General features: G+C 34.5%; 2 protein-coding genes across 3 annotated transcripts; one reads left to right on the plus strand and one right to left on the minus strand.

Annotated features, from left to right (window-relative positions):
• The first annotated feature begins 182 nt into the window (after positions 1-182).
• LOC107914288 (zinc finger CCCH domain-containing protein 44) lies at positions 183-4899 on the plus strand. 2 transcript variants are annotated; one of them, XM_016843162.2, is made up of 4 exons: positions 183-766; positions 1200-1279; positions 1779-1966; positions 2121-4899. In XM_016843162.2, exons 1-4 carry the CDS (start codon positions 435-437, stop codon positions 4179-4181), a joined length of 2661 nt encoding a protein of 886 aa, XP_016698651.1. In that variant the 5' UTR covers positions 183-434; the 3' UTR covers positions 4182-4899. The 2 variants fall into 2 exon arrangements, with proteins under 2 accessions (XP_016698651.1, XP_016698650.1); XM_016843161.2 differs by lacking the exon at positions 1200-1279 and having other exon boundaries at positions 221-766.
• Positions 4900-16607: 11708 nt separating this feature from the next.
• Positions 16608-18481, minus strand: LOC107914471 (cytochrome P450 84A1). Its single transcript, XM_016843395.2, has one exon. The coding sequence runs from the start codon at positions 18335-18337 to the stop codon at positions 16790-16792; it is 1548 nt and encodes a 515-aa protein (XP_016698884.1). The 5' UTR covers positions 18338-18481; the 3' UTR covers positions 16608-16789.
• Between the last annotated feature and the right edge of the window lie 3939 nt (positions 18482-22420).

Genomic DNA, 22420 nt, shown 5'->3' on the forward strand with positions numbered 1-22420 from the left:
TGACAAGGTTGATAGAATTACTTGATTAATACAATACCAATACTTTGAGGATTCAATTAAAATAATTTAAAATTTAAGGACCAAATTAAAATATAGATAATAGTTTGGGATGTTTGATGAAATTAACCTTAAACTATAATTTATTTGTGTCCGCGCTTCCCCTACCTTCCTTCCTTCCTTCTATATCTTTGAAAAGCAAAACTTTATAAAAAGGTAATTAAACTTTTTTTTTTTTTTGGTTCCTTCCAAACAATGCCTAGTCACGTCCCTTCCCATTCCATTTCCATGTGCCTACTACTACTCATAGCTCCACCACCACTGCCAAACCCCCATTTCAATCACTAGGGTTTTCAATTTGTATTTAATTAATTTATTTTCTGTACGTCTTAGGAAAATAATTAAAGAACGAAAAACTTTTTTCCCCAATTTTTAATATGGAAAATTGTCAACAAGTAGAATCCGCCATGGCTATGTTGAAACCTTGTGGTGATGTTAGGGATAAAGGTAATAGTTTGAATCGCGATCAATGCCAGGAGGTTCCGGATTTGGACGATTCGCAAAAGCTCGTTGGAAAATCTGACGTGGCGGTTAATGGAGTCAAAGTTGTTGAGATGAGCGTGGGGAAGCGCCGGCGGGGAAGGCCGCCTAGGAATCAGGCGACGGCCGTTTCATCATCGGCGCCTCCGCCTCAAAGGAACAATAACGATGAAGAAGATGTTTGTTTTATATGCTTCGATGGCGGGAGTCTCGTGCTTTGTGATCGCCGGTGAGTTTGGAGATTTTGCTGCTTTTATCTTGTTTTTGTCTCTCTTTTTTTGTTTGATTGATCAGAAAATGTAGGAAAATGGAAGAGAATTTTAGTTAGGTGGCCGAGATTAAGGTAAAATCTAGAGCTTGGGCTGAAAATTTATTAACCTTTTGTTCAGTCTTGCTTATCATAGTTTTTATTTAGGCGAATTTAAACTGGAGTTAATTTCAGCGAAATATGGAAGTTGTATGCCGATGCCTTTAATTTTCAGTTTATTTGTTGATACTGGTAATTCATATATTGAAATTCATGATCTTCTTCTTTTGGAAACTAAAATTTGGTGTAGTTTTAATCTTCATCTGTTTATTCTGGCTCATATATTCTTTTTGTCCTTTTTCTTTTTTCATTTGTGTTGAATACTATTGTTGATTATATTGGATTTTACGGTCAGAGGCTGTCCTAAGGCATACCATCCAACCTGTATCAAAAGGGATGAGGCGTTCTTTAATTCAAAGGCGAAATGGTACTGTGGTAAGTTGCATTTTAGTTACTTCTTGTAAATATTGTCATTTTCATTTAAGTTTAATTAATATAACCACTGGAAAGTGCCATTGCTTGTGTTAGCATTATCTAGATTAATATTACACTTTGCTTCCTTTGCAGATATTTATCTGCTATTTTGTTTTACTGTTGACATGTGCATGTCATATGGTAGCTTACCTGTTTGATGTTGGTTTAGATTCTTTGTTCTCGTGTAGTTATTGGATCTATTATATTTATCTTAGTTATGGTATGATATGATATGATACAGTTAACACTTGCATATTGAATGGTGGCTTCTCATGTCTGCCATTGACTTAGATTCCCTCTTCCGGAGTAGATACCTTACGTTTTTCATCTTAGTCATGATATCTTACTGTCTCCATGTGCATATTGAATGGTTATTATGCTAACATTTTTATTTCAATTCTTAGGAATGATTAAGTTATTTATTCCATTATTTTTCTGGTGTTCTACTTGTGTATTTCAGGGTGGCACATATGTAGCACTTGTCAGAAGGCTTCATATTATATGTGCTATATGTGTACATATTCCTTGTGCAAGGATTGCACTAAAGATGCTGATTATGTGAACGTAAGAGGAAATAAAGGATTTTGTGGATTGTGCATGAGAACTATAATGCTGATTGAAAACACTGCCTTAGGAACTAAGGAAATGGTATGATTAACTATGCCTTATACATTCAATTTCTTTTTGAATGTGTCTTCGTCTTTTTCAATTAATTTGTAAGTATTGTAATTGGCATGTTCAGATTGCTGAAGACTGAAGAGATTTTGTCTACCTTAAAAGCCTTTTAATTTATGATGTGCAGGTTCAAGTGGATTTTGATGATCAAACTAGTTGGGAGTATCTTTTCAAGGTGTATTGGACTTTGTTGAAAGAGAAGCTATCATTAAGTTTAGATGAGATTATTAAAGCTAAAAATCCCTGGAAAGAAATTGCTACCATGGAAAGGCCTTTTGAAGACCTAGGAGCTAGTTATTCGAAGAGAAGAAAAACGATGAAACAACAGAAGCTTTTGAACAAAGTTGAATCTCCTGACGGCACAATTGGGGCTGGTGAGAAGGGACACACAAAAGAATATCCTTCGTTGCTTGATAGGAAGGAAAAGGAGCTGGCCTCTCCACTAAAGGGAGGTGATGTCTTGAGTGATATTGGAAGCAGAGAAACTAGCATAGCAGTTCATTCTACAGAAATGGAGTTATCTGTAAATAAGATTGAGACAGATAAAATATGGCACTATCAAGATCCACTTGGGAAAATTCAAGGGCCATTTACTATGGCAATGTTACGTAGATGGAGCATGAGTGGTCATTTCCCACCTGGTTTGAGAATATGGAGAGCAAGTGAAAGGCAAGAGGACTCCACCCTCTTAACTGATGCTTTGGATGGGCGGTACAGCCAAGTGCAACAACTGTTTCATAACAGCTGTGTACCAACTGAGGACGAAAGGGATGGAGATATTAGGGAGAGTTGGGATCTGAATGTGGATCAGGTGGAAAGTAAACAAGTAGAAGGGTGCTCGAACTCAATGCAGAATAATGCAAATGGTCATTGTTGTGGTAACAATGAATCTGCAAAGAGCAAAGAATTGGGCTCTCAATCTTCTTCTTGCACCACTCCCGTACATACGGTCACTTCCAGTACGGTACAAACAGGAAGTCCCGTGCCACATTGGGAGCCTCTGAAGGGTGATAATTACTTCCCTGGCCTGCCTCGAGTGAGTAGTTCACGTCCCTCATCTACATTATCTGCAAAACTATGTGAAACGCAGTCTCTTCAAGTTATCAGAGGTCATGGGGTTGAAAAATGGGACCATGGTTCCATTAACATTAACGAAAATTTGAACGAGACCTCTGAAGTTCAAATTATTGCTGGAAATGTGAAGCAAGAAGATAGTGAGGGAAAATCTGGCAAATCTTGTGGGCAAAGCTGGAGGTCACCTTTAAATGATGCTTCAAATGGATGGGATTCCAATTGTGGTCTCATTTCTCTGGCTAGGGTTCTTGAAGCAGCAAAGCACAATCATGATATTGATTTCCCAGACTTTCCTACCTCCACATCAAAGTTGAACCACAAAGACTCAGAACCCCAGGCTACTAAAAGCAAACAGTCTCTTTCTTCAAGTGCTCATCATCAGGATTCAGGTCCTAGTTGGAGCACAGCTTCTAGTCTAGTGGGTAATGGACCACAGCTTTCTGAAGCAGCTGGTGAATTGGGTGGGTATTCCTCCACCCCAGCGAAACCTTCTGTAGAGGAATGGGACTCTGATCTTGTGCCCAACTCTTCACTGAAGCAAACTAACCTGGGAAGTGATCATGCTGCTACTCCAACTTCTGGAACTGGCCAAATGGCACATTCTTCTCCCACAGATCCTGCAGAAAATGCATCTGGTTGGGATTCAATTGTTCCTGAACCTAACGAGTATTCTTTTGGTGATGAGTCAGTTTCTGATCTCTTGGCTGAAGTTGAAGCGATGGAGTCTCTTAATGGATTGGCGTCACCTACATCAAGTTTACGCTATGACAGAGAGTTGGTTCACGGTGCTGAACCTGGTTGTTTTTGTCCTGTAGGAGGATTTAGCCCTGCACCTGATCCAGGAAAAAATGATGCTTTGAGCTCAACAAATGATCTAGGAATGCCATCTGCGTCTACTTTGACCAATGAGCCAATTGGGGTCTCTTGGTCTGAAGTTCTTGATGCTCAGAAGAGTTCTGGTTGGCATTCTTCCACGAGTGCTGAAATGGATGAAGATAAATGGCCCAGCGATGCCTCTGTTAACCGATATGAAGCTGGTTCAGACATGCAGGTTCCTGCCCCACTGGCAACATGGTGCATGGCTGCTGTAAACACCACTTGGAGAGCAGGTTGAGAAACTACAGGAACCAACTGGGAAGCCATTCAGGGAACTCCAATTTTTCATTCTGGAGGTTTAGGTCAAGGAACGAGGAGTATCGGTTGGGGAAACAGTCGGGGAACATTCCAGGACAATGAAAGCATCAACTCAGGCACTTATTGGGGAAGCCAACAGAGGTATGTCAGTTCAAGAGGCCCTGATTTTCAGGCCAAAGATTCAAGTTATAGTAGGGATAGGATCTTAATGCATAGGCACTCAAACTACGGTGGCCCTCCTCTGAATGGAGTCGATACCTTCAGAGCTCCACCCAAAGGGCTACGGATTTGTAAATTTTATGAACGGGGAGACTGCAAGAAGGGAGCATCATGTAGTTGTTGGCACCCTTGATAAGGTAAAGCACAGCAATTCTGTGCATTGACTGTTAGTTTATTCTCAAAATTTGAACCGTGAGCTGTAACAGTAGTGTATCATTCATTATTCAAGTCGGGCACGATAACAATACCATAAGATTCTACGCTTATAAACAAATAAAACAATACCTTACCTGTGGCAAAGTAGGTAGCCTAAGCGTTAGATTTTCTAATTTTGTGTATTTTATTGTATTATATAAGTTTTGACATTTATGGGTACAAGGAATTGATTCTTATGCCAAAGGTGAGTGGATTGGTAGAATATTTGGTGTCTATGTACCCTTTGAAATTCTGCTTCATGCCATCAAGTTGCTTCTTCTTCATTTCCTTAACCATTCCAACCTCTGCTCCTTACTTATCACCATGTTAATTTTCAACTTGTTTATATCATTGCAAAATATGACACTGAAAATTATGAATAAGAGTTATTTTTTAGATCTTAGACTTCCACGTGTTTCTTAACAGACATTTACATGTGATTTTATCTGTTTTTTTAATTCATTAAATATACTTTTACAATTTCAAAAAACATTCCACTATTATTAATTTAATTTATACCAAATTTCTTAATTTTGGAAGAAATAATTGAAAATAAAAAATAATGTTTTAAAAGTAATGAAAATAAAAAAAAGTGAAATATTAAATGATTAGTTAAAATAAATAAAGCATAAAATTAATTTATAAGATTAAAATAAATGAATAGTTTAAACACATAAAATAAAATAATTAATTACATACGGTTTTATTTTTTTATTTTTTAAAAACAAGCAGTTTGTTTGGTATTAAATACTAACCAATAATATCTAACAAAAGATAAAAAAAATTACTTTAATTATTTTTGAGATACTTCTAGCTTATCAATGTTAACAATGTTGATTTAATCTAAATCAATATAAGTAATTATTAGATGATAGATATAATATCTCAAAACAATCAGGTAAAAAAACATTCGCAAGTAAATTAAAATCAAATAATAATCTATCAAAAAATTAAATAATAAAAGTATCAAGCATTTATTTCTACTCATAACTTTTTTCAAAGCCTTAAATTGGAGGAAAAATGCGCTTAAGCGCGCTCAAACCTACGTCTTACTCTTAGATACAATAGCAACGATCCCAACTGAGCTAAATCTCAATACATCTATTTATAGTCCTAAATCATAATTTTAATTATTATATAACTATAATACTAATTAAGTTATAATTAATCTAAAATAATAAGTATAATTTAGTATGGACTTGAAATCCAATGATGTTATAATAACTCTAACACTAATAATAAAAGATTAGTAATAAAATAATGATTAAGATATGCCATAAGTTCATGTACTCTTCGTAAATTTGAAATTTAGTTCCTGTACTTTTATTTCTAGGAATTTAGTCCCTCTACTTTTCAGATTTCAAAATTCAAGTTCAACTGTTAATACCATTAAAATTATTTTATTAAATTCAAGTTCATTACAACGTCATTTTTTTAGTTACAGTGCTACCAAGTGAGTATTTTTTTTTATTTCAAAATGTCATACATACAAATTAAAAACAAAATTTTAACAATGTTAGTTATAGAATTTGAATTTTGAAATCTAAAAAGTAGATGGAGTACTTCTTAAAAATAAAAGTACATAGATTAAATTCCAAATTTGTGAAGAGTACAAGGACCTATGGCACATTATAACCTAAAATAATTATAATTATAATTATTTATATTTTATACTAACATTTAATTATCGAAAAGCTATGTAAAAAACTATCAACTAGTTTTATATTCAAGATTGATAATAAAAATAATATATCAGCAATTTATCTATCCTATCCTATCTTATCCTATATTATAATATAATATAGCGAGTTATATAAGCTATATATGCTATAAGTGACACATCTATGTTTCTTTCTTTTTTTCTTTTTTTTTCTGTTTTTCATTTTATTTAAAAAAAATTAAGTCTTACTTAAAAAAAACATTTAATTCTTCAAACTTCAACTTAATAAATTATTTTTGTATATTTGAATGAATAATATGAATTAAAATTCAATATTTTTAATTCTAAATTCATTTATTTAATATTATGTTTGGTCTACAAAATATAAATCATCCCATGAAAGAATAAAAAAAAATTACTATAGGTTTTATTATAAAAAAATTAGTAAATTAAATAATTATTAAAAAATATTGTTACTTTATGGAATCAAATAGTCACCAAAATTACTTAGGGGCTGGAATAGTAACACCAGTCACGCACCAATTGGAGAGCATACCTAATCTGATTGCATGAAAGATTAGTGTAATCATATATATATATAAACTAGATACACAAATATTAAAGTTGTGTCAAGTGACGTATCTATATTTTTTTCATTTAATTAAAGACTAAATTAATCAGATAATTTATTCATTTTATTTAATTTAAATATTTATTTATATTTATATTATTATCTATTTTAAATTTTAATTATCACGTAAAATTTTTAAAATTAATTATCACATTTTGAAAAAAAAGTATCTTAAAATTACGTAAAATTATCTATTCATTAAAATGTATCATTATTTTAAAATATTTAAAAAATAATTATCCTATTTATATTATATTAAATATTTAATTAAATTATTAGAATTTTTAAAATTTGGATAAATATTTAATTAGATAATTTATCCATTTAAATTAAATTAAATTATTTCTATATTATCTATATTATTATTTATTTTAAATTTTGAATTAAACATAAAATTTCTAAATATTAAATATCATATATTTAAAAGAAATATTTTTTTAAATTACTTAATTTATATTTTATGATTAATTTAAAATAATTTTATAATTTTATATTATCTTAAATAATATTATATAAAAAATAAATTTGAATAAGCAAATATTTAAAAATAATCTATTTAAATATTAAAACTTGATGTAATTTTACATAATCAATATTAATGTATAAAAATATTAATACTTGGGGGCAAAATACTAAAAAAAGCCAAATTTTTTTTAAATTTAGCCAAATAGACCCGATATTTTATTATTTACCGGAATGGGCCTTTTCCCCCTAAATCGCGTCCACTTAAGCGCGAAGTCAGGGGATATGTCAGCAAATCGTGTCCACGTCAGCGCGCTATGCTGACGTGGCAACAAAGCGCGTCCTTGAAAGCGCGATTTGTGTCCACATCATTAAAGCGCGTTGACATGGAGGCGATTTGCTGCCACGTTGCGCGCCCTTGGGGACGCGATTTCGTCGTGTTTCCCACGTTAGGATTTTTAGGGTTTTTTGGATTTTCAGAGTTTTGGAGAGAAATTAATTAATTAATTAAAATTAAATTACGTTTTGTAATTAAAATTTATTAAATTTTAGGGTTTAGGGTTTTGTAATTAAATTAATTAAAATTTATTCAAAATTAGATTACGTTTCGTGTTTCTGGGTTTTAAAGATAAAATCAAAGCAGGATGATTTATCAGAAGGATTTTTGCAGTCGCGCCCATGTGTACGCGCTTTTGCTACAGTAGGTCTTGGAAAAATAATTTCGAGTTGACGTTTCTGAGCAAATAGTATAAAAAACGCTTCAAGCAGGATGCTATATGCGAAGAATTTGTGAAATTGCGCCCTCCTGGACGCGCTTTTGCTACAGTTGGTCCTGAAAGAAATAATTTCGAGTTGACGTTTCTGAGCAAATAGTATAAAATCGCTTCTACTAGGATGCTTTATGAGAAGAATTTGTGAAATCGCGCCCTCGTGGACGCGCTTTTGCTACAGTTGGTCCTGGAAGAAATTATTTCGAGTTAACGTTTCTGAGCAAATAGTATAAAATCGCTTCTACCAGGATGCTTTATGAGAAGAATTTGTGAAATCGCGCCCACGTGGACGCGCTTTTGCTACAGTAGCATGTTTGGGCTGAGGCTATAAATGAGGCAAAAAAATGTTCTCAGAATGCATAAGTCACAGCAAAAACAATTTAGAGAGGCTAAGAAGCTTAGAGCTTCAAATATGAGTGAACGTATTAGTGCTGTTATTTACTACGATGGTGAGGTTTGCCACACCGAGAATGATGTTGTTTTTTTGTCGGAGAATATGGTGCGACTGGTTTTTAACCTGAACATAGATTTGACAGAACTTCGTAAAAGAATTAGGCGTAAAATTTTCAGAACGACGCCAATGAAAGTTCTGTCTATCACGTATCGATTTTGTTCTTCTGTTGATCCGGTGACATATGACTCATTCGACATAAAAGGTGCTCGTAGCTTGGAGGCAATAGTGCAGACTCATCTTGTTAGTGGAGCACCTTATATTGAGTTATATGTATAATTTACATCACCAAATGATGTACTTGCGACCGGTGTTCAAGATGTATACATGACCCTTGGCCGACACTCGGTTAGCGGGTTACAAAATATGGAACAGCCTATATTTGGTAGCGGTGTTGAGTGCACATCCCCTGCAAGACACTCTGTCAGTGGATGGGACATGTACGTCGGTGGCTCGATGTTTGATGCTGGAAATACGTACTGCGGAATGACATCAAGTTCTAGTGGGTGGCAATCTACATCTAATTGGGGATGTTATGAAATGCCCAGAAGAAGGGATGATGTACTCCCTACGATGTCAACCAGTGAGGGGACCTCGTACGCTGCAAATGATTGTGGGTTAGAAAATGACTCAGATATGGATCCACCTCGAGAGCCCGGGCCCAATGGTGCAGAAGTTGGCTTATTTTTTGAATCGGAGCCTATTCCAACAGAACCTGAAGATGCTGAAAGGAGTACAGATGAAGAAGAAAATCCACGATTCAGAGTATACTCACCTCCCGCCCACATGCATAATGTCGATCTGTCTGCAGATGATACGTTAAAGTTTCCAGATCTACCACACCGGTTGCGTGATCGTACAAGTTCGGGGGTAGATTCGGGTGAATTTGAAGTTGGTAATCAGTTTACCAACAATGATAGTTTTATTGGTGCTTTGAAACAAAATAGCATCAAAAATGGCGTTAACTACCACGTCATTAAATCCAAATCTGACAAGTTTGAGGCGGAGTGTGCAGTGCAAGATGGCACATGTTAATGGAAAATCTACGCCTCGTTAAGGAAAAGGACAGGGTTATGGGAGATTAAAAAGTACAAAGGTCCACATGTGCTGCAGGTACAGTATTGACAGTTTCTGAATAATACTTTTATTATGTAATGTTGCATTATTTAACGTACTCCGTTTATAGGTGTTTCACAATATCATCCCAAGATGGATTCAGCTATGTTAGCTAGCTTGATACTGCCCACGGTAAAAGCAAATCCTAGGACTTCAGTGCCAGTGTTAATTGCCAATATTCGTAGCCAAATGGGGTACACGCCCTCTTACCAAAAGGTGTTGGAGAATATGCATAGTGAGTGGACGCCTCATATAATGAAATATGGTAGTGGTGTCAGGTGCTAGAGAGATACGTCCCAAGTGCCATCACAGACCTTGAAACGGAACATGCGCACTACAACGGCCGATTGTTACATGGATTCCAAGTGTTCAAACGCCTATTTTGGACCTTTAAGCAATGCCGATACGCATTTCCATACTGCAAGTCGTTGGTACAAATTGACGGTACCTTTATGTTCGGTAGGTATGCTCATCGACTATTACTTACAGTGGCACAGGATGGCGGTGAGAGAATTCTTCCAATTGCATTTGCAATAATACCGGGGGAGTCGTCTGATGACTGGGATTTCTTTCTCTCTAGGTTAAGGAGGCATGTATGCCCCTAACCTAATATCTGTGTTATTTCAGATCGGGGCACCGGTATACTAGCTGCATTTGATCGACAGGAAAGCTTATGACAGCGCACACACCATAGATATTGCGTAAGACACGTTGCTTCGAACTACTACAGGCAATATCCATCTAAGAGCGAACAACGACAAGTGACCAATATAGGTATTTAGTCTATATCTGTGTTATTTCGTTTTTCAATTTAAATTAGTTTTATTGGTATAAGTGGTAAGTAATATTCGTTATGAACTTATATTGGCACGGTATGAAATAAATAAAGACCGTTTTCACGAGATGTTGGTAATTTTACGTTTAACTAACGGAGAAAGGGCGGACTACCTCTGTAACATACGTTTCGAACAGTGGGCACAAACATACGACGACGGCCTACAATATGGCCATATGACGTCGAACCTGGCTGAATGCATAAATTCTGTTCTTAAAGGAACGCGCCATCTACCGATAACATCAGTTGTGCGAGAGACATATTTTCATTTGGCGGTGCTATTTCCAAAGCGAGCAGCAAGTTATGTAGGCCAGATGCAGGGAGGCCATGTATGGTGCAATAAGGTAGTTCAAGAAATTAACAAGGCCAAGACGAGGGCAAACACCATGCACACAGTGTGTCACGATTGAGACAATTTATGGTTTCGCCTGGCAGAGTTTGACAAACCGCATCAAGGTGTTGTTGGCGGGCAATATCGTGTACACTTGTGAAATAGGACTTGTGACTGTGGGATGTTTGATGCACTTCGTTACCCATGCGCTCATGTTATTGCAGCTTGTCAGAATCTCCGTCTAGATCCGATGAGCTAAGTGGACGAAGTTTACAAATTAGAAAACATGTACAGCGTCTGGAGACACGTTTTCCCACTGGTCCCAGATGAACGTAAGTGGCCACCCGTATCTCTTGCTCCTTTTAAGCTATTACTGGATAGAGAATTGCGTCGTAAACCAAAGGGTTGACCTTGCTCGACTAGAATACGTAACAATATGGATATCCGAGAAACAGCCAGTCAACACAAGTTGTGTGGATGGTGTAGGAATCCAGGCCATACAAGTCGATTATGCCCTAATCGGAAATGTTGAATGTAATTGTAAATATATTATATTTTTTCAATTATTTATTGATAATTGTATTAATTGTTAGTAAAATTATCAAATTATATCAAATTATTAATTATTAGTACCAGTCAAAATATTTTTTCAAATCTAACATTATGTGAATGTAAAAATATTAACTGATAATTGTATTAATGATTAGTAGAATTATCAAATTATATTTAACTTAAGGGTTAAGGTTTTAAATTTAAGGTTTTAGGGTTTAGAAGTTAAGGGTTAGGGTTTATGGTTTTTAAGTTAAGGGTTAGGGTTTTAGGTTTAGGGTTATGGGTTTTTAAGTTTAGGGTTTTAGGTTTTAGGTTTATGGTTTAGGGTTTTAAAGTTTAAGGTTTAGGATTTTTAGGTTTAGGGTTTTTAAGTTAAGGGTTAGTGTTTTTAATTAGGGTTTTTAAGTTAAGGGTTAAGATTAAGGTTAGGGTTTTAAAGTTAAAGTTTTAGGGTTTACAATTTTTAAGTTTATGATTTAAGGTTTTAAGGTTTAGGGTTTGGGGTTTTAAGTTAAGTATTAGGGTTTTTAAGTTTAAGGTTTAAGGTTTTTAGGTTAAGAGTTAGGGTTTAGGTTTAAGGTTAGGGGTTTTTAAGTTTAGGGTTAGGATTAGGGTTATGGTTTTAAAGTTAAGGTTTTGGGGTTTAGGGTTTTTAAGTTTAAGGTTTATGGTTTTTAGGTTTAAGATTTGAGGTTTTTAAGTTAAGGGTTAGGGTTTAGAGTTTTTAAGTAATAATTCAAAAAAATTTCTATTTTATTACGTCAAATAATATCAAAATATTCAAAATATTTGTACAAATAAATTTAAATATAAAAATCAATCTCTGTTCCCACCGGATTCAGTGCCACATGGCGGCCGTTGTCGGTTATGCGCTGGATTCCTCCTTTGTCCAGCTTTCGGCGGTGGTTGTGGTTTTTTCGGCTGGGATTCTAGTTCTTCCGGTAGGGCATCTGGTTGTCAGAGTTGGGACGATGATCCACCTTGAAAGAATAGTGAATGTGGAGGTGTTTGCATCACCAACGGCGACGGTGTTTGAAACTCATACGGTGGTAGGTATTGGTAAAAATAAAAGCTCCCCGACGACCTCTCTTGCGATTCCTCGTGCGCCGCTAGCCTATACATCGGCAGTCCACTCGGCGTAACAGGAAATAGAGCTGAACCGGGCTATTGGCTCCAACCTACCATAGGACTCGGAAAAATGATACATATAAGGGTTATGATACATAAAAGGGCTAGGAAACGCACCTGACATCATTTGAAAAGGCGGTTGCGTGGGTATGATCGGTTGAACTGCTGGGTCGGGTGACTGTGTCAATGCTCTCGTTGGGCCTGGTGATTGCATGGCCGCTGATAATGGGCCGGGTGAATGTCTGGGCTTCGTTGAGGGGCCAGCATCGTCGTCTCCTCGTCTTGGATTTAGAGGCCCGCACCTTTCCCTTTGGACATATATTTGCCACTGCCTCTCCTCTGGCGTCAGTAAATACGGCTTGCCATGGATCCTAAACCATGGCATGTATTCTGGCACACACGCTAACTCCGGAACGATGATTGGTTTCCGAGTAGGTATATATTCGTACCGATCTTCCCACATTTCAATGTACTCGGACCAGTATCTCGGCCAATCCGTATTCAATTGCCGAAGGTCGACTTTGTGTTGATTGTCAAACACCTCAGGTTCTACGGGAATCGGTTGTCTACATCCAAACTGTCGTAGCACTCTGTCTGACTGGTACGACTCCACGATGGTGTAGTTGGTCAACCCGACTTTCACGTACCAAGCATTTCGATTTTGTAAGAACTTATCCGGAATTACTGCCCGAATTGTCGGATCCTCGTATGGTGTCCATTGAGACTATATGAACATTATAGAAATATTAGTTATATACATAATACTAAATACTAAATACTAAATACTAAATACCAATCGACTAGCGAATGATGGAAATATCAATTTTATTTAATACTTACATGTGCTTCTGACTGTTGGTCTAATAGAAGCCGTATATCTTTAAGTTCAGTAGGTAATCAAGCATGACTTGCCGGATGGTTCCACCTAATTAATTAAACTTTTAGCATAGTTTTATTTTTAAATATCTACATAATAATTGTAAAATCTAATATAAAATTTACCTCGTTATGAGTGGGAATGTATATGGGTGGTCCACTCGAGGACGTAGAAATGGAAAGCAAAACTGTGCCCATGACTGCAGTAGTGATAGGCAACCTCCGATTTTTGCTCTCCTCGGTCGCGTCGCCTCGCACATCTCCCGATATAATGTGGCCAAGAGGGCAGACCCCCAACTCAATTCACCGGCTGCTCTAAAATCAACGAGTTTTAGCAACCATATTAGATGTACGCGGCTCCGTGACAAGTCCGACATTAGATAATCTCCAATTAACTGAAGAATGTATGCCCGAGCATATTAGATTCTTTTTATTTCGGTTGAATCTTAATCCGGATCCGAGAATATGTCTCGCAATCAGCCCATCTCGATCTTACCTCCGTCCATTTTCTCCGGAATAGCGCCCAGAAGCTTGTAGCACACCGCTGACCAATCGCTAGATTGGACAGACCCCGAGACTGGGTACCCGTCCACCGGTAATCCCAATTGCAGGCTGACGTCTTCCAAAGTGACAGTGCACTCTCTACATGGAAGATGGAATGTGTGCATCTCGGGTCTCCACCTCTCGATCAATGCACTGATTAGTTCCGGGCCACCTTGCATCCCCGGCCTACTGTCGCCACGTGCCAAAAACCCGCTTCCCGCATGTAGTTCTCTACCAGCGATGATGGAGGAGCATGTATATTCCGGATATTGCATTCCAATACCCGATCTACAGACTTTTATAACAAATAATAAATTAATAATTATCTAAAAATGCATAAATAAAAAATCTTAAATAATATTTAAAAATTAAATTTAACACTTACCATCTTCATTTGTTCCACGGATATGTGGTGCTTATCAAGACGAGTCAATCCTCCATCCATTACTGAAATCGTACAAATTTTTTCGGTTTAAAAATTAGGGATTTAAGAGTAATTTTTTTAGATTTAAAAAAAATCAAAATTTTTTAAAATTATTTAAAAATAGGGATTTAAGAGAAATTTAAAAGGAAATTGAGAGCTAATTGAGATTAAATATAAATTTAAGAGAAATTTGGAAGGAAATTGAGAGGATATTGAGAGGAAATTTGAGAGAGGATTTGTTTGTGAAAAAAAAGGGGTGGGGGTACTTATAGGTTTTTTTTTTACTGTTAGGGGGGCAACGGTCAAATTTTTGACCGTTGCACTGTTCACGCGCGGTCTAAATCGCATCCCCAAGGACGCGCCACGTCATCAAAGCGCGGCCACGTCAGAGTGCTTTGCTGACGTGGCAACAAATCACGCTCTCAAGGCCGTTGCCACGTCATTAAAGTGCTCTGACGTGGCCGCGCTTTTTGCTGACACATTCCCTGACATCGCGTTGACGTGGACATGATTTAGGGGAAAGGGGCCCATTCCGGTAAATAATAAAATACCGGACCCGTTTCGATAACTTTAAAAAAAATTAACTTTTTTTGGCAAATTGCCCTAATACTTCCCCATAGTTTTAGATTAAAAATGTTGTCATAATTGGCATCATTCACTGTAAGTACAAAAGCACCAATGCATTGATATGAGTAGAGGTGAGCAAAACTCGATTCGACTCAAAAAAATCGAAAAAAAATTCGAATTTTGAGTTAAACGAATCGAGTTATTCGAATCAACTCGAATTTTTTTTCGAATTTCGAGTTCGAATTGAGTTGAGTTTTCGAATTCGAATAACTCGAATAATTCGAATAATTCGAATATCAAACTATAATATTTTACATTTTTACCCCAAACTCCCAAACCTTTTTACTTTTCCCTCAAAACTTTTACTCCTTCCCACTTTCCCCCCAAAACTTTTACTCCCCTCCCAACCCCCCAATCTACCCAAAATCCATTTCCCACCAAAATTTTACTCTCCCATTTATTTTTTCTCAAAATTTTACTCCCCAAAACCCTCAAAACTTTTTACTTTCCTCCAAAATTTTTACTCCCTCCCACTTTTCCCCTAAAACTTTTATTCCCTTCCCATCTCACCTCTCATCTATACCAAACCCTCCCCCCTCCAATTTTTTTTAAATATTTTCCCTCCAAAATTTTACTCCCCTATTTACTTTCCCTCAAACTTTTATTCCCAAAACTTTTTTTATTTTTTCCCTAAACTTTTACTTCTCACCCTTTACTCTCAAATAAAAAATCAAAATTATCCAAAAAAAATCACTAAACATAAATAGTAATAGTTTTATTTATATCTACTATTTATATTATTAAATTAAATTTCACATTTTATATTATTTATATTATTGAATTGTTTAGTCATATTGAATATTTATATTAAAATTGAATTATTAATTATGCCATAAAATATTCGTGTTAAAATTTTATATTGGTATCAATTTCACATTTTATTTTTAAAATAACTTTTATTAAAAAATTATATTTTTACATTTAATATATTTTTTAATTCTAAAATACATGGTGACAAGAATCTGAAGATAATTGAAATAACTAAGCAAGCAAAGAAGCTAACCAATATATAAAAAATTAATAAATAAATTATGAAGTGATGAAAGTTAATAAAAAATTTGATTAAGGTGGACAAATTTTATTACGATGGGTGACAATGGTTACAATGACACAAAATTATTTTTTAAAATTTAACTCGAACAAATATATTCGATTCGATTCGAATTCCATCTCACTCGACTCGATTTGAGAAAACTTCAAATAAAGTTAGGATGATAAAATGATATTCGAAAACTTGATTAACTCGAAAATTTTCGACTCGATTCGATCGAATGCTCACCCCTAGATATGAGAGTTTTTTTGTTCAATGAAGAAAGCAAAACGTAATTCGAATCATGATTATTAATGGGTTTGTGAAAATAAAATGCCTACAATTTTTTTAGAGATTAAAAGATAATTTTGAAAAAAAAGTAAATAAATTTATTTTGTTGGTTTTTAAGGATAAAGTACAATTTTAATTACATTGGACAAAGCCTGCATGGTATTCGGCTTTGCCTGCTACTGCTAATTTAGAAGCGTTATTTTCATTTATTTTTATCCAAATAAAAATGCTCTACTTACACAACAAAACAAATATTTAAGAAATCTTCAACCAAATGAGTCTTTTTTATTCCGAAAATAAAATCTTTATTCAAAAAAAGAAAAAAAGAAAAAAACAACCTTGTCACCTCACCTCCTGCTTTTTCTTCGTCAGTGTTGCCCTCTTTTCATTGTGTACCAGCTGCCATTAAAGGACTAGAGTGGATATTGTTTCAGTTTGGGATTTCCTTTAAAAGAGTGAACAAACGAGGCGGTTTTTTGGCACTGCATAGAGTCGAGTTGCCCGAGGTGCAGTGAGTCCAAACACATCACTCATGTCCAACTCACTCCGCTTCATCCCATTAGGCAACTCCCACGTAAAACAGTGCAGCAAGTGAGCCACTGCCAAATCAAGCGTATATAACCCTAGTTGCATGCCCGGGCACGACCTCCGACCCGACCCGAACGGAATGAACTCGAAGTTGCTTCCTTTGAAGTCCGGCATACCTTCTTTCATGAACCTCCTTGGCTTAAAACTCTCAGCATCTTCCCATGATTTCTTATCCCTCCCAATTGCCCAGGCGTTGATCATCACGCTCGACTTCGCCGGAATTCGATACCCCGCCACTACTGCCTCCTCTGCCGTCTCGTGGAGCAAGAGAGGAATCGGCGGGTGAAGCCTCAGCGTTTCCTTGAGGCAGCACTTTAGGAAAGGTAGTTTATCGAGATCGGATTCTTCCACACGGCGGTCGAGGCCCACCACCTCCTCCAGTTCCCGTTGGACTCTCTTCATATCCTCGGGACTTCTCATCAGCTCCGTCAATGCCCACTCAATCGCCGATGCCACCGTCTCCGTCCCACCGAACATCACATCCATAATAATAGCTTTAATGTTATCCCTGGTGACTCTGATGGAATTAAGATCCTCCGATTCGTTGACTTGAGCTTCTTCACTGTAAAACGCAAGCAATTCGTCAACCATGTCAGGGTCATAATATCCACCGGCGCCGCCATTAACGTTTGTCTTCCTCTTCTGGATATGATCATCGATAATGGTATCAATGAACTTGTCTAACGCATGACGAGCCTTCTCGAGCCTAGAGTTGAGTCCCTGAGGATCAACCCAACCGAGCCAAGGGATGCAATCAGCAATATTAAAAGCACCAAAAAGCTTGGAAAACTCCTGCAAGATCTTGATAAATTCGTCTTGCCCTTCTTGGGAACTGGACCCAAAAGCTGCCCTGTAAGTAATATTCTTCGTAAGGTTAAAGATCAACTCACCCACATTCACAGTCTTCCCCGTATTAGCCGATACAGCTTTGACAAGCTTCTCCACTTCATCCCTTACAGACTCCCATGATTCAGCTCTTTTCCTACTAAAAAGCTTCATTACACAAAGCTTCCTCATCTGTCTCCAGAAGGGTCCGTAATGGGCAAAGGCCATGTCAGCCCTGTTGTAAGTTAAATAGCTGATGGCGATGGTGGCTGGCCTGTTGGAGAATATATTGTCTTGAACCTGAAGCACTTGGCGAGCCATTTCGGGATTGGAAATAGCCACCATATGCAAATACCCCATCTTGAGGTGAAATATGCCACCATATTTTTGAGCGAGTTTGGCGAGTCCACGATGAGTTAACTGTTCCATCATCATCATGTTGCCGATGATCGGCAACCCTTTGGGTCCTGGAGGAAATGTTTTTTTTGGAAACCGAGAAATGATACGCAGAAGGAGAAGGAAAGGGATGACGAAAAGAAGTGCCATTGGCAATGGTTCCATGGTTTGTAGTTTTAGGGACATGAAATGTTATAAAGTTGCTAGTTTTATGTCATGAATTATGGGGTTTTTATAGAGGTTTTTGCCCAAGTCCCTTAAGCTGGAGAGATAATTTGTCTTACAGGCCAATCAAATTTGTACGTTATTTTATAAAGCAAAACAACTTAATTGCCGAAATGGGGTTTGAGTTATTCAAAATTTATCAAAAACCTTTTCATATCTATTAAGGTCATAGCTTAAGATTTGTAAGTTAACATGGTTTCTTTCCCAGTAAGCCAAAAATTTTGAAATCAAATCATAAAGTTTTGCTCCTAAATCTTGGTGTCAGTCACTATAGTCATATAGAGTTGTATGTTAATAAAGCTTAGGCCTAAGAATAGGATGCAATACCATACACTTGTATTATGGGTCGCTCTCTGTCCTTAGACATCCCCAATACCAAATTAAAATTCATAACACACCCAAAAATTTTATACCATTTTCCATTTCTTTTAACTCTTAATTTTCGAATCAATTTAGTAAACACTAAGTTATGGTTCAAATAAATCAGTTTTGAATAATTATTTTATTGCTCTAATTTGAATTATTATTTATTTTAATTATACATGAAAGTAAACATGTAAATTTCAACTATTATTTGTTTTTTTTTTGTTTTGGTTAAATTTGAAGGCGTATTTTAATTAATTCTAGAATAATTATATTTATACATAAAAAGAGAATAAAAAAATTCGCAAACGAATTTAAGATATAGAATTTTATTTTGAATTTTTATCAAAGTTTGATCTTTGGAAATTTCAAATTAATATGTAAAATTGCAGTTTAATTGAACATTGATGATTGATCCACCTTATGATTGCAGTCAAAATCCCCCAACCACAACCTTTCACTTCAATTGAAAAATGGAAACCTCAATCTTCATAAATAACATGCTTGGAATCTAAGCATGTTTAATTTATACCCAAAGGCCGAAAATGTGTTGAGGAAAATACAAATCCATTTATATATATATATATTTTCCTTTAAACATAAACACGATTATAAAACAACACCAATTATCATATTTAAACATAAACACCAATTATCATATTTAAACATATCATGGATTTAGGTTAGATATAATTTTGGATAAAACTCAAACATCAGTCAAGGATTTAACTTTTGCCAGTATATTAATATCTTAGTTTAAAAAAAAGAAGTGTATGCATGAATCAATTAATGGTAAAAGTAGGAGTTTGATTGCATTTTATCTCATCTATTCAAAAAAAATGAGTAAATTAATCATTGTACATTAAATTAAAGTACAAATTAATATTTTTGTTAAAATTTTTATCTATTTTAACTGTTAAAAATAAGTCCATGTAGTAGAACACCACGTAGCATTGTATGGTTATTTATTCGTCACACTAGCTTTTAATAATACAAATAAATAATTTTTTTAATTTAATGTATGATGACGAATTTACCTATTCTTTTGAATAATTTTTTTTAAAAAATTTTTAATACGATACTGTTATCATGTATTAAAATTCAATTTTAATTATAGTAGTGTGAAAAGCTAGATCAGATTCATTTCTTCTTCAACTACTACTAGGGGTAAAAGAATTAAAATATCGATTGTGACATGATCTTATTACAATCTTACATTCAAATCCTTTCTTTCTATTGTGGACATCTTCTGAGGAAAAGAGGACCAACCCTTTTATTCATTATTCTGCATCAAATAATGATTGAAAATATTATTTTATCTTTTTATTTTTTTTCAAATCATATTAAAATAAATGAAAAATTAATGTTTTTTTTTAAATTTTTTTAAATTTTCATACACATGGATTGTTACTTGAATGACATGTCAACATTTAATTATATTTTTTTTAAATTTAAAATTTCAAAAAAATTTTAAAAAATATTTTTAAAAATCATTAACATTATTTAAAAATTATAAAAAATATTTTGAAATTTTTTTTAAAAAAATGCTCACGTATCATCTACAATGACAATTCACAAACATTAATTTTTTCATCTATTTTAGAGTAATTTAACAAAAATATAAATTAACTAAAAAAGGGAAAAATTTAGATAGAGTACTTGGAATTGGAATTGAGTTAATTAGACACTAACTTAATTGGGAATGACAAAAATAATTTTATTTGATTTTAAAATATATATTTATTATATGGAATAGAGGGTTTAAATGTTAATTAAAATAAAATTTTAAATTTTTTTAGTTAAAATTAAAGTTCTTTCATATCTATACGCATCTTTACTTATAAACTCTAATATCTATAAAAAAATTATAAGATTAAAGTTTTTACGTATTATATATAATTGTACATTTTAAAATAAAAATATTTTTTATATAAATTTTACGTTTGCGAAATAATAACATTTTAAGAAAAAAAAAGAGTAGATAGCTTTTTCTAATAACCAGAGCTCACAGAGGTCTTCAAACAGAATAGAAAATTGGATTCACCTTTACTCAAATGGTGCAGTTAAGGTTGTCTCAAGAGATGCTGCTACTGGGGGAGTGATTAGAGACAATCAAGGGAGGTGGATACTTAGATTTAACAGAAGGTTATGTCAATGCTCTGTTTTCAATGCTGAACTATGGGGTATTCTAGATGGTCCGCTTCTATTACAAAATAGGCATTGTGATAAAGTGTTGATTAGAATGGACAACATGGAGGTTCTTTAAGATAAATTCACATCAACATCGTTTTTAGCTCTTAGCAGACGCATTCACCAACTATTGCAAGAAGTAAGTCTATGAAATTTTGAGTATATTCCCAGGGAAGAAAACACAGAAGTTGACTCCATCACTAAGATGACCTTTGAAAGAAATGAAGGGTTATGGTTATTCACAGAAAATCCGTTAGACAATACTAGATAATTATACTTAATACATCTAGTTTTTTTATCACCAAATTTTTTTATTAAAATAACGAATTATTATTTTTTAAGTCATGAATAAATTTAAAAAAAAAACATTTTTTTATATTTATATATCATAATTGGTGGTACGTAACATAATGTAAATAATTTTTTTGTGATCTTATCCATATGTATAATCTAGCTTAATTTTCAAATCCGTGGCTTTTTTTTTAAATTTATTTTTTCTCTATTATAATTACCTTTTTAAATCATCACTAATAATAGCAAAAAAAATAAAGTTTAATAAATTACATTTTTATTGGAAATTTTCTTGAAATTAATTACATCGTGTGGATGTTTTCCAATTATTATATGTCGCTTTTCCCTATCTTAAAAGACGTTACCGGCTAATTAATGCATGGCTGCATTCAGCATTGAATTGGATTCAATTTATGAAAGTCGGCAACTTCATTTTCTCAAACAATAGGGCAAAAGCTTATACAATAAAAAGTTCCCATCTTTAAGGAACTTAATAAAATTAAGTAGGTTTCAAAGTAAATCTAATGGGACCTACTTGGTTTCTTCATCTAATCAGCTGTGACAGGATTGCTACCTGCTAACTTTCTCAATAAGTACACATATCATTATCATATGTGAAGGAAACAGCAACACGTGTTGCTGTTTTGATCATGTCATTGAATATACAAAGCTAACATTAATTTTGTACGCTAACCATACTGAGGTTGCAACAATGTCAAATATATTATAGAGACTTACTTGTATTAGGGTTCACATTTGTATTTCTACGATGGTAGAAAGATTGAATATTTATTATTTATAGTAGTTGCATAATGCTTCCATCACTGATGACATATAAAAATGTGGATTATTATTACAGTAATCGAGGTGTTTGAAAGACATAGGGCATGTACAAGAACTTTGCAATAAGGTGGAGAACATGTCAAATTTTCAGATAAGCTTAGCTTTGGGATTTATTTTTCCAACAATTCCCTTGTTTATGGGGCACCTTTTTACTGATTTTTTATATATTTAAACTGGGTTGGTACGTAAAATGAATTAATTCATTTCAAATAATTATATATACCAGCTCTGTCGTCTATTTCAATGCATTCTGCAACAATAAACAAATTATATTCTATGTACTTTCATCGTTACTCTCTATAAAATATATTTTAGTAATCCATCGCTCAATCAATAATGATTAACAAATTTTTTTGT

This window comes from Gossypium hirsutum, chromosome D10 (assembly GCF_007990345.1).
Source record: "Gossypium hirsutum isolate 1008001.06 chromosome D10, Gossypium_hirsutum_v2.1, whole genome shotgun sequence".
NCBI classification, from domain to species: domain Eukaryota; kingdom Viridiplantae; phylum Streptophyta; class Magnoliopsida; order Malvales; family Malvaceae; genus Gossypium; species Gossypium hirsutum.

Bases quoted from the DNA above. Each gene is read 5' to 3' on its own strand.
- LOC107914288 (XM_016843162.2), top strand. From the start codon at position 435: ATGGAAAATTGTCAACAAGTAGAATCCGCCATGGCTATGTTGAAACCT. The intron at 767-1,199 runs GTGAGTTTGGAG...TTTTACGGTCAG, and splicing joins CTCGTGCTTTGTGATCGCCG to AGGCTGTCCTAAGGCATACC. The intron at 1,280-1,778 runs GTAAGTTGCATT...TGTGTATTTCAG, and splicing joins AAAGGCGAAATGGTACTGTG to GGTGGCACATATGTAGCACT.
- LOC107914471 (XM_016843395.2), bottom strand. From the start codon at position 18,337: ATGTCCCTAAAACTACAAACCATGGAACCATTGCCAATGGCACTTCTT.